Genomic DNA, 12,509 nt, shown 5'->3' with positions numbered 1-12,509 from the left:
ATCATCAGTCTATTGTAGACTTCAAGAAGTATTCTGTATATAGAAGACCTCAAGAGGTCTTCTGTGTATAGAAGACCTCAAGAGTTCTTCTGTCTGTAGAAGACCTCAAGACGTCTTCTATCTATAGTCTATAGGAAACCTCAAGAGGTGTTCTGTCTATAGGAAACCTCAAGAGGTCTTCTGTCTATAGAAGACCACAAAAGGTTAAACAGTTAAATATTTATCCTGAAAAAATAAGAAAAATATTCAAAAATCAATTCAAACAACAAATTTAAACAATACAAAAGCGTTTATCCACATTTATTTAAAAAACAGTAATTATTTTACAACACATTTAAGCTTTCATATTATCCGTTATCCAGTCGATATAGGCACCGACACGTGTATATACGCCCGGCCAACCTGGTATACCACACGGTGTTCGTCCAAATGATACAACACCTGCCAAAATATAAACATCACGATTTTCAACTCTCTGTTTTATGACCAGAGGGCCACCAGAATCACCACGACAAGAATCTACACCTTCTTCCCCACCAGCGCACATTTGTGAACTATCGAGAAATATTTTTTTCGGTGAGAATTTTTTACGACATTCATCCAAATTCCAGGCATCGACGCCAGCCTTTAATTTCAAACCACTGCTACGACTATCCTCAGTGATACCAAATCCAGTGACATCCAATTTGAGGGATTCAAAGGTACGTGAACGTAATTCCGTTTGAACAGGTAAACATACTGGCCCCACAAAGTCCGTAAATGGGATTTCACGATTCAAACGGATCAAGGCAATGTCATACAAATGATTTATATCACTTGACCTATACATGGGATGGGCAGTAATTTCTTCAATGGCCACATCTATGTGAGGATCGGCACAATCAAGTTTTCCATTTATGAGACGTTCACAATCGCGATCAGTTGTACGATCCCATTCACCTAGACGTACGCTAGTTGGTCTCCAATCGGCTGGTATACCAGAACCTGTTACACAATGGGCTGCAGTCAAGACATAACGTTTGCTAATTAGAGCCGCTCCACAGTGGAATCCTTTTTCATTGAAAGCTAATAAAAGGCAAAGAAAGACAAATGTCAACACATTTCATTATATGAAATTGAAGGAACTTACGTTTGGTATATTCGATTAAAGCCACCCAGGGATACTCATCAATTCTGGTAACATTTCCACCCAAAATGCGATTATCAAATGATTTACCGCATTCTCGTGTTGTTGGCAATAAATCTACTTGAAAGCGCACACTTTGTTGCAGAACACAGCACACCTGTTTTTGGAAAAAAAGACAATTTTAGACTAAGAAATTTACAAGAGTTTCAAATAGACGGACATAAACAGTGGAGCCCACAAAATCACATTGACTCTGTTGCAGGAACATGGTTTCGGCATTACTTCTCTGAACATTTTTTAAAAGATTCAACAGCGGTGGACAGCTCAAAAGATTAATACAAACACCATTTTCATTGTGTGGATTGACACAGGCCTGATCTGGAAAGTATATAAAATTCAAATTATTAGGTGATTATTGAAATTTTTGAATGAATGTATGATGGTTCCATTGTACATACAGTTGGCACCGTTTTCCATGAGAAGACCTAATGGTCCTGTTTGATGAGATGTGCTGGTATGGTATGATGATGATGATGAAGTGATGATATATGGTGTCTATGGGTTCTCACTGGCACTGTGAGAATGACACCACCTCAGGATGATTCCACATTTTCATCGGCAGTAACACTTTCACTTAATTTATAAGAGTTTCACTTAATTTATAAGAGTACTCGAACCTCATAAAACCTATGTTATAAGGATTCCGTTCCGGTATTGTTTAAGTAAAAACTAACAAAGACTTTGAAACAGAAAGCCCATTTGTTTACCTATTCATTACAGAATGTTTTCCTTTTCCAGAAAAAATGCAAAAATTGTAGTAAAAGCAACAGTTTAGTTGGTTCTAGACTACATCGTCACCATAAATGCCAAAAGTGGTAACTAACAAAATAATAATTTTACAGGAGAAGCAAAAAACGTAAAAAAAATGAAAAACTGTTTTATGGAATAATAATCTTATGAAGGCGAGTATATGGGATATTATCAATCATATACGTATGGGAGTAAAGAGTGAAACCAAAACCGCGGAAACGACTGGATTTGCGATCCGACATTACAAAATCCGACATGTTATCCCATTTTCCGAAATGCCTTTTCTTGAATAGGATCGTTATTTTTGGCTTATCTTTCCTTTACCGACCCAACTCAGAAAATTATCAAAAAATTGCTACAGATAGCGCTTTTAATCCCGATTCCAACCATGTATTGCTTTTGTTGCGGAAATGTATACTTCCCGACATATGGGCCTCCAAAGTTCCAAAAAGGCCCTAGTATGAAATGTTGGCAAACCACCGCAGAAAATTATGAAAAAATTACCACAGATAGTGCTTTTTATCCCGATTCCAACCATGTATTGCTTTTTTCGCGGAAATTAAGGAAAAATATTTAATTTAAAAGAAAATTTTGTTCCCATTCCCGAGATTTGCACCTGTCCATAGGAGAAAGTCTTAAATCCCGGCCGAAGGCCGCCTATTTAAGGAAAAATATTTAATTAAAAAGAAAATTTTGTTCCCATTCCCGAGATTTGCACCTGTCCATAGAAAGTCTTAAATCACGGCCGAAGGCCGGCTATTTAGAGAAAAATAGGTTAGTGTCTTTGTGGATCTTTTGAGGCCCATATCTCGGGAAGTATACATTTCAACAAAAGCAATACATCGTTGGATTCGCTGTAAAAAGCACTATCTCTGGTAATTTTTTCATAGTTTTCTGCGGTGGTTTGCCAAAATTTTAGACTAGGGCCATTGTGGAACTTTGGAGGCCCATATCTCGGGAAGTATACATTTCCGCAACAAAAGCAATACATGGTTGAAATCGGGATAAAAAGCACTATCTGTAGTAATTTTTTCATAATTTTCTGCGGTGGGTCGGTAAAGGAAAGGAGTTCCTTATTTTTATAAAAATCAATCAAAAAACTAATTTCGACTTTTTTGGAGATACGACTTCGAGCATTTATGTTGACGATATGTAGTTCTATCTATTTATGTGGTTTTTCGTAGAAAAAAACATACGCCGACATATGCAAACTCAAAATTTTCAGGTGGCCAAACCCACACTTGCAACTTTTGAAAAATCTACCATTTTTTATTTCGAATTTCAAGTCGATCGAATCATTATTTAGGGCAACGTCCTCATACATCCCTCCCACTGGAGTTTTTTTAGTTTATTATGTCCACCCCAAAAACTACTACGCTGAAAATGTTCATAACTTCTATTATAACCTACGACCAGGGACGTGGTTTGGTCGAACAAAAATTGTTAAGCTGCTGTAACATGTTATTACATTTTTTTTTCTCATAAAAATGTTTGTATATTTGAAGATTTTAAATGAAAACTTATAATTTTCTAAAGTTTCTGAACAGAAAATGTACATCATTAACAAGTTTTGTATGAAAATATTTTCAATTTTTTTGTTTGTATGCTCATTATACCCTCAGCCTTTAGGCTAAAGAGGGTATTTACACTTTGATACGATCAAAAATGTGGCTCATAGAAATAATGGTTTTAGACCCCAAGTATGTTTGTACGATATCCGTTTCAGACAATTTTGAGTAGATCTAGCAATGTCCGTCCGTCTGTCTGTCTGTCTGTCCGTCTGTCGGTCTGTCTGGCTGGTGCGCACGATAACTCTCGAACGGATCAATCGATTCGGTTCGAATTCTGGGTATTTTGTCCAGATTCGATTTCAGTTCGAAGATGGGCCATATAGGTCCACTCCTTCAGGTACCTTCCCCACAAATGTTCAAAAATTGTCGCAAAACTTGTGCGCACGATAACTGTTTTAGAGAATAACCGATTTGGTCCATACTATGCACATCGTGTAATTTCTACCAAACTTAGATGAGGTTCCAATATGGACTCAATCGGTCCACTCCTTCGGGTACCTCCCACACAAAATTTCGGAAAAGTTCAGTTTAGGACCTGGTCTTGAATCGCTTTGATTTTTATTTACGCAAGTTGTATTCGCTGTCCTCTATACGACGCTGTAAGCTTCATTAGGGGCAAGTCCATACTTCCTGAGAAAATAGCGTGAAAGTTACAAAAAACCCTCTGACACCGTGTGTAGTGGTTGGAGCGCAAGATAACTCTCGAACGGATCAACCGATTCGGTCCAAAATTTGGCTTTCGTAATATTTTGTCCAAACTTAGTTCAAGTTCAACGATGGATTATATCGGTCCACTCATTCCGGTACCTCCCCCACAAAAATTCGAAAATGTTCGGAAAATTTGTGCGTACGATAACTCTTGAAGGAAGTAACCGACTTGGTCCATACTTTGCAAATTATGAAATTTCTACCAGACTTAAATGAGGTTCCAATATGGACTCAATCGGTAAACTCCTTCGAGTACCTCCCACACAAAATTTCGGAAAAGTTCAGTTTAGGACCTGCTCTCGAATCGCCTTGGTTTTTGTTGTAACATCTTGCATTCACTGTCCCCTATACGAAGGTACAAGTTTCCTCAGGGGCAAGTCCATACTTCCTGAAAAAATAGCCTGAAAGTTGAAAAACAAACCCTATGACACCATGTTTATGGGTGGAAGCGCAAGATAATTCTTGAACGGAAATGCCGATTCCAAAATTCCAAAATTTGGCCTTCTTAATATTGTTTCCAAACTTAGTTTAAGTTCGTAGATAAGCCATATCGGTCCACTCCTTCAGGTACCTACCCCACAAAATTTCAAAAATATTCGGAAAAATTGTGCGCACGATAACTCTTGATGGGAGTGACCGATTTGGTCCATACTTTACACATTCTCATAATATCTACCAGATATAGATCAGGTTCGAATATGGACTATATTTGTCCACTCCATCCCGTACATCACACACACAATTTCGGATAAGTTCACTTTAAGACCTGCTATTGAATCACTTTGATTTTTGTTGAAGCAACTTACATTTGCTGCCTCAATTACGATGGTAAAAGTTGTTTCAGGGGCAAGTCCATACATCTTGAGAAAACAGCCCGAAGAGTGTAAAAACCGCCTATGGCACACCCATGGTCTATGTCGGTCCATTCCTTTAAGTACCTTTTCCGCAACATTTTTGAACTTTAATCCTTATCAACATTTTTGTCGGTTCATACGACCAAAATTTTGAAACCGCCTAAATACATAAGTTCTTTGTGAAAAAAGTGTTTTAATTTGCACAGGCTGAGGGTATATCTCTGTCGGCAAAGCCGACTGATACTTTTTTAAAAAATTCCAATGAAATCTCAATTAGTTCTTCATCTCACATTATTCCACTATCAAATACGAATTCCGTAATGAATATACTTCATGCTTGTTAAGTCACATTTGGACTGTATAGAGGTCTCGAGGCTTTATACTCATCTTGTAACAACAAAAATAACGAGCTCAGTATTCTGGGATGTATGAAGGGTCATTCGTGGACTACATCTTGAAGGCCAATTAGAAATTATTTTCTTGTTTGTTGTTTTTGACCAATGGTAGTTTTTGTTTATAATTTATTTGTATTTTTGGGCTATTTGGTCACCTTTTTATAATGAATTAAAACTGATTTTATTCATTTTTATCACATCTTTCACCAAAATTTTGTTATTCTATTTTAGACAAATTTGCTGCTAAACAGTGATAGAAAATAATTAAGAAACATTCATTTTTGTGCTTCACTTCAAATTCTCCCTTATCATGAACGAAGTATACTTGTAGCCTCAGTTGTAAATTTTCGCTAAAATTAAGAAAGAATTCATAAATTAAGTACAGTAGAACCGCGATAATTCGTACCTCGATAATTCGTAATCTTCGATAATTCGTAACAAACCGCGATAATTCGTACCTCGATAATTCGTAATCTTCGATAATTCGTAACAAGCTGCCGGTCCCTTGAAGCCATTTCCTTCGCATTTTAACCCGGCTAATTCGAAATCCTCGATAATTCTTAGAAAATGACCGGTCCGTTGTATTACGATTTATCGAAGTTCTACTGTAATTCGTAGAAAATGACCGGTCCCTTGCATTACGAATTACCGAAGTTCTACTGTAGTTTGAAACTTGTTTTATAAAATTCAAGTTGTATATGCATTTTACAAATATTTTGAAAATATGCACTTATTCTAAACATCGCGAAGATTTGTAGCGGTTTGTATATTAGCGGTTTGTATATTATAGTAAAAACAAACACATATGTTGAGCAAATTTAGAAAATTTGTAAGAAAAAATATTTTTAAAATTTAATTTGTGAAATGTTGGATAAATTCACTTTAAGGCCTGCTCTCGAATCATTTTGATTTTTATTGAAGCAACTTGCATTGGCTGCCTCAATTATGACAGTAAAAGTTTTTTCAGAGGCAAGTCCATACTTCTTGAGAAAACAGCCCGAAAGTTGTAAAAACCCCATATGGCACCATACTCGTATCTAAAGCTTCTAGGAAGTTTTTATGTGCTATCGTACATTCGTTCCAGATGATAACATAATATGTATTTAATATTGCATATTTGCCCTTCATTCAAATGAATGTCCAGTGGCAATTTAACCCTGCGTTTACAAATGCCACTATTGGCAAGACAATAGCAAAAATACAAACCTTTTTTAAATGGTTTTATTTAGCTCACCCCGTTTGTTTTATTTATTCTTGGGTCAAATTTAGTAATTCAAATTTCACCCTCTTCCTGTCAACCGATTAATCTGGAATTTTGTATACACTTTGGATTTTGGTGACAATACAATTATGTTTATTCATTATCATTATAAATTCAAGATGGCCGCCGCTACAAAATGGAGGATAACGTAGGTTTTATCAATCCCATCAATATGGGTATCAAATGAAAGGGCTCAACAAGCAGAATACAATATACTATAAAAAATTGAAATCCAAGATGGCGGCCGCTACAAAATGGCGGATAACGTAGGTTTTATCAATCCCATCAATATGGGTATCAAATGAAAGGGCTCAACAAGCAGAATACAATATACTATAAAAAATTGAAATCCAAGATGGCGGCCGCTACAAAATGGCGGATAACGTAGGTTTTATCAATCCCATCAATATGGGTATCAAATGAAAGTGCTCAACCAGTAGAATACAATGTACTATATAAAATTAAAATTCAAGATGGCTGCCTCTACAAAATGGCGGATAACTTAGGTTTTATCAATCCCATCAACATGGGTATCAAATGAAAGGTCTCAACAAGTAGACTACAATTTACTATGCAAAATTGAAATCTAAGATGGCCGCCGATACCAAATGGCTGATAACAATTTTTCATCAATCCCACCAATATGGGTATCAAATAAAAGGGCTTGACAAGAAGAATACAGTGCACTCAATATTTAAGATGGGCGCAGCCACTAAATGGCTTATAATTAAGATTTAAATTTAGAAATTGAATCTGTAATTTAGGTATCTGATTAATCCAGCCTGAATCCACCACCCAAGTCAAGATTTTTTTATCGTGTTGAGGACTGTGTGGCGTTAGGGTTGGTACTTAGGGTTCCTAGTGGTCAAAAAAAATTTCACCAAAAATTATGCACATAGGTGCACGTTTTGATATATCCCCCATGTAACCATACCTCCCAATTTAAGGTATTTTGAATATCATGACCACATTTTTAAACCAACTTGGCTGTAATTTTGCATTCCGTGTTCTCACTGCGTATAAAATCTTCTTACAAAACATTTTCAACACGGTTTTATGTTTCGATGTAGCCCCTTTTATGGTACCCCCGATTCGTTGAATTTTTACTTGTTATCCCATATTTAATCACATATTTAGCTATAATATGGTATTATAGTGTCTCCGGGGGTAGAAATCCTCCTTGCAAACATTTATCAAGATAGGTCCATATTTTGATTTAGCTCCCATACAAATGCACAGCTAAATTTGTATGAATTTCATGCAAAATCCGTTTTTTTAAAAGTGCAGTCATCAAAAGTTTTCCAAATATTTGCAGCCCAAATGTGGTTATTCCGTATCCAGAGAGTCCAATATCTTTCCCCAAAAAATAATCGAACCTAAGTTCGGCTAAGTTTACAAGATGCACTCTATGGAACAAGCGCGTACAACCCATAAAAACACAAAAAAAAATTGAATTTTTTGAAAATTTATTGCTATATAACTAAGTACCTCCAGACCCCAAACTAATTTTTATAATATGAGGCCAGGTTAAAAAAGCAACGTCAGCGATATACACAAATGGCGGCGTCAGAAACGCCTGAAGAATATGAAGCCAGGTTAACAAAGCAACGGGAGCGATACACACAGATGTTTGTTGCCTTTAATACTATCATTAGCTTCTACAATACATAAAATGCAGGGCAGCACTGTGGATCACGCAGTCGTATACTTAGGTGCGCAACTGTTTGAAGAAGGTCAAGCCTACGTGGCTCTTAGTAGAGTAAGATCTTTGCAGGGACTAGGTATAGAGGAGTTGGACTGCAATAAACTAACGGGCAAGAAACCTTGCAATAATGAAGCACTAAATGAATTAAACAGAATGCAAAATAAAAACTAGAAAATAAAAATAGGTAAAAAAAACTTTTTAAGTTAAACGGTTTTATGTTAAACATACATTGCAATGTTTAAGATAAATGTACTAAAAACCAAAAAATAATAAAATAGATACAGTCGTGGGAATTATAAACATATGCATAGACTAGACTAAAATAAAACCGTGGGGCACGTCAATTGTCTACAAATTATCGACTTAATGTGCGATAGAAGAATCGTTTAATTCGTCGTTAGGCAGTTGGCCCGCAGACGGTGAGGAAATTACTTACTATTTTCTTGCTCATGGAAATTCCAATCGTTATACACTCTATGTAAATAAAAGAGATGTTTCACCTAGTTCATCGTTGGACATTCACACTGCTGGCTGGCGAGGAATCGTTTCACTGCTCGTAGTTTGTCTTTAATCGACAAAGTACTACTCGCTCTCCACTATGAAACCCTAAAACTCGCTTATAATCGAGCTTGCTAGCTTGTTTCCACATTCTAGCCCTACTTATCACACGTCCATCGTTGTCGGTTGAACAACTGCCTAATTATAGTGTAACATTACAAAACAAACATTTAAATCAACGATTGTAGACAATTGACTTGCCCCCGGTTTTATTTTAGTCTAGTCTATGCATATGTTTATAATTCCCGCGACCGTATATATTTTATTATTTTTTGGTTTTTAGTACATTTATCTTAAACATTGCAATGTATGTTTAACATAAAACCGTTTAACTTAAAACGTTTTTTTACCTATTATTATTTACAAATACATTTATAAATTTTTAAATATGTGTAGAGAAAAGTATGAATGTGTTGGTGAAAATGGTTTGTAACTTTGCTATTGTCTTGCCAATACTGTCTGTGTGTAAACGCCTAGTAAGGGCCGACTGTGTCGTCCTTCCACCTTCTTATAATGTATCTTTTATACCTGATGAAGCTATAGTTATCGATATGCTGCCTTCCAATTTAAACACTTGCTTTCCATTATTCGTTATTCCATCGTTATTCATAACATCTGGTATTTCAATTCATTTGTAATACATTTAAGAAAGTGGGACAGTTTTTGGTCGGAAATCGTCAAATCGTCAACAAAATTTGAAAAATCTTCAACATGGTCAAAACCTAGCTTTGGTTACCGTTTAGTTCCATTTTTTCGCAGATAGTTTTGTCAATGAGACTGACAACATAAAACATACAACCCACAGCAATAAATCTAACATAATCTCATTTAAATACCGCTATAAAAACAGCTTTCAAAATATGACAGTTTTCCCTGTGGTTATCGAGTTTGCAATAATGCAGCAAGGTAAAGCTGGGTACACATTGCCAGTTTTGAATGACAGATTATCTCAAAAATCAAAAATTTGCTTGCTTAACAGGGTGATCGTTCATGTTTGTCGGTACACGTACATTTTGTTTGTTGGGCACTCGGAAATCGACAAAACCTGTCATTAAAGAGGACATCGGTAAGAAGTATTTTATCTCGAAAACTTTTCAAGGAAGATTTTCATCCATTAACAATCCTAAATGAAAATTTTCAGCTGATGTAAATCGAAGATGAGGCAAAAACCTGTATTCCAGATATATGCCTAAATATTGCAAATCTGTCTGGAAATTGCTATAAAACATTAAAATATCTCATAAAATCGAGTTTGGAACATTGCAAATATATCAAAATCAAAATATAATTATCTTCTTTTATTTCATGCAATTCTGGATTACGTGAAAAATCGTTCTTTTGGACCATAAAATCGTCAAATCGTAATTTTTCAATTTTGGCCCAAAATTTTGAAAGTTCATACTAGCGAACAATTCTTATTTAACAATGATGTAAACCCTGTTTGAGACTTATATTAGCTCTGTCTGGTTACCCTAAAATTTGCAACAATTTGTACCAATTGTTGCTGGAAGTCGTCTGTTAACACAAAAAACCAGCAAAAGAGAGCGATTCGAGAGAGACATTTTGACAGTTCTTTCACTGAGAGCTTGCAAATTCTTGCTGGACAAATTTCTTCTAGCAGCAACTGGCAAAGCACTTCTTCTTCCTGAAAACAATCAATCATCTGTTTCTAATTTGTGGTTGATGTATGTTTGTGAAAATTAAAAACAATTTGTTTGTGGAAATAACATAGTCTAATTGTATTGTTTTATGGAGAACGTAGTCCCAATTTACATTAGGCGAGTTTACTTGCGGCAATTGTCAGTTTAATGGAAAGAGAGGTGAGGTATATGGTAACCCTTTGCCTCTCAACACCCTCTCTCACCCACAAACTGACAATTGCCGCAAGTAAACTCGCCCAATGTAAATTGGGACAAATTTGTGGAAAAATACTTGTTTCAGTTTCTTTTCTATTTTTAATAAAATACAACGTGTTTGCTTCTTTATTGGCGGACAAATTGTTCTATTTTGGCAAGCCAGCTGATTGCTTGCTGGTTTTTGCTGGGAAGTGTCTGTTTACTTTTTACAATTTTCTAGCAAAAGAGAATAAAAACCCCTTACTCTCTGAGAAAGTTCTTGCTGGACAATTCTTGCTGGGAAAGTAACCAGACAGACTTATTACTGATGAAATAATTTGCACTACTATTTTTTACCCTCCACCATAGTATGGAGGGTATATTAAGTTTGTCATTCCTTTGGTAACACATCGAACTAATCATTTGCGACCCTATAAAGTATATATATTCTTGATCAGGATAAAATTCTAAGACGATCTAGCCATGTCCGTCTGTTGTAATCACTCTAGCGTCCGCAATAATTGAGATAGAGTGCTGAAATTTTGCACCCGAGGGTCTTTTTGCCATAGGCAGGTCAAGTTCGAAGATGGGCTATATCGGTCCACTATTTGGTATAGCCCCCATATAACGGTACCTCCGGATTTGAGGTATTTTGACGTTCTTCGCCAAATTTGCAGACCGAATTAGCTAAAATTTGGCACTTAGGGTTCCTAGTGATCAACAAACTTATATCCCAAAGGATATGGGCATAGGTCCATGTTTTGGTATAGTCCCCATATAACGGTACCTCCCGATTTTCGGTATTTTGAGAATTTTAGCCACAATTTCTTACCGAACTATCTGCAATTTGACATTTGAGGTTCTCAGTGGTTATGAAACATCTCCACGAAACATCGTCAACATAGGTCCATGTTTTGGTATAGCCCCCATATATCGGTACCTCCCGATTTTCGGTATTTTGAGAATTTTAGCTACAATTTTTAACCGAACTAGCTGTAATTTGCTATTTGAGGTTCTCAGTGGTCACGAAACATCTCCACCAAACATCGTCAACATAGGTCCATGTTTTGGTATAGCCCCCCTATAACGGTACCTCCAGATTTTCGGTATTTTGAAAATTTTGGCTACAGTTTTTAACCGAAATAGCTGTAATTTGACATTTGAGGTGCTCAGTGGTCATGAAATATCTCCAAAAACATCGTTAACATAGGTCCATGTTCTGGTATAGTTCCCATATAACGGTACCTCCCGATTTTTGGTATTTTGAGAATTTTAGCCACAATTTGTAACGGAACTATCTGCAATTTGACATTTGAGGTTCTCAGTGATCATGAAACATCTCCACCAAACATCATCAACATAGGTCCATATTTTGGTATGGCCCCCTTATAACCGTACCTCCCGATTTTCGGTATTTTGAACATTTTAGTTAAAATTTTTAACCGAACTAGCTGTAGTTTGTCATTTGAGGTTCTCAGTGGTCATGAAACATCTCCACTAAACATCGTCAACATATATCGGTACCTCCCGATTTTCGGTATTTTGAGAATTTTATCTCCAATTTTTAACCGAACTAGCTGTAATTTGCTATTTGAGGTTCTCAGTGGTCATGAAACATCTCCAACGAAACACCGTCAACATAGGTCCATGTTTTGGTATAGCCCCCATATAACGGTATCTCCCGAT

At 36.2% G+C, this 12,509-nt stretch overlaps 1 protein-coding gene and 1 long non-coding RNA gene across 2 annotated transcripts in view; both read right to left on the bottom strand.

Annotated features, from left to right (window-relative positions):
• Positions 1-270: 270 nt before the first annotated feature.
• The window catches only part of LOC141388978 (serine protease ea-like), a 39,692-nt gene continuing 27,453 nt past the window's right edge, over positions 271-12,509 (bottom strand). Inside the window, exons 2-4 of the mRNA XM_073959906.1 lie at positions 1,347-1,504; positions 1,130-1,283; positions 271-1,065 (exon numbers count right to left, since the gene is read on the bottom strand). Of these exons, the coding sequence (XP_073816007.1) occupies positions 335-1,065; positions 1,130-1,283; positions 1,347-1,504 (1,043 nt within the window). The 3' untranslated portion in view covers positions 271-334. The remainder of the gene's footprint in view (positions 1,066-1,129; positions 1,284-1,346; positions 1,505-12,509) is intronic.
• On the bottom strand, positions 5,545-12,221 carry LOC141388980 (uncharacterized). The gene is made up of 3 exons (XR_012408963.1): positions 11,150-12,221; positions 9,339-10,445; positions 5,545-6,670 (listed from the first exon to the last, which is right to left on the bottom strand). It is a non-coding gene; the product is annotated as an uncharacterized lncRNA (long non-coding RNA).

This window comes from Musca autumnalis, unplaced genomic scaffold (genome assembly GCF_047663935.1).
Source record: "Musca autumnalis isolate F117 unplaced genomic scaffold, ASM4766393v1 scaffold_1, whole genome shotgun sequence".
NCBI lineage: Eukaryota > Metazoa > Arthropoda > Insecta > Diptera > Muscidae > Musca > Musca autumnalis.
Note: the sequence above shows the minus strand (reverse complement) of the source record. Positions and strands in the feature narration are given on the sequence as shown.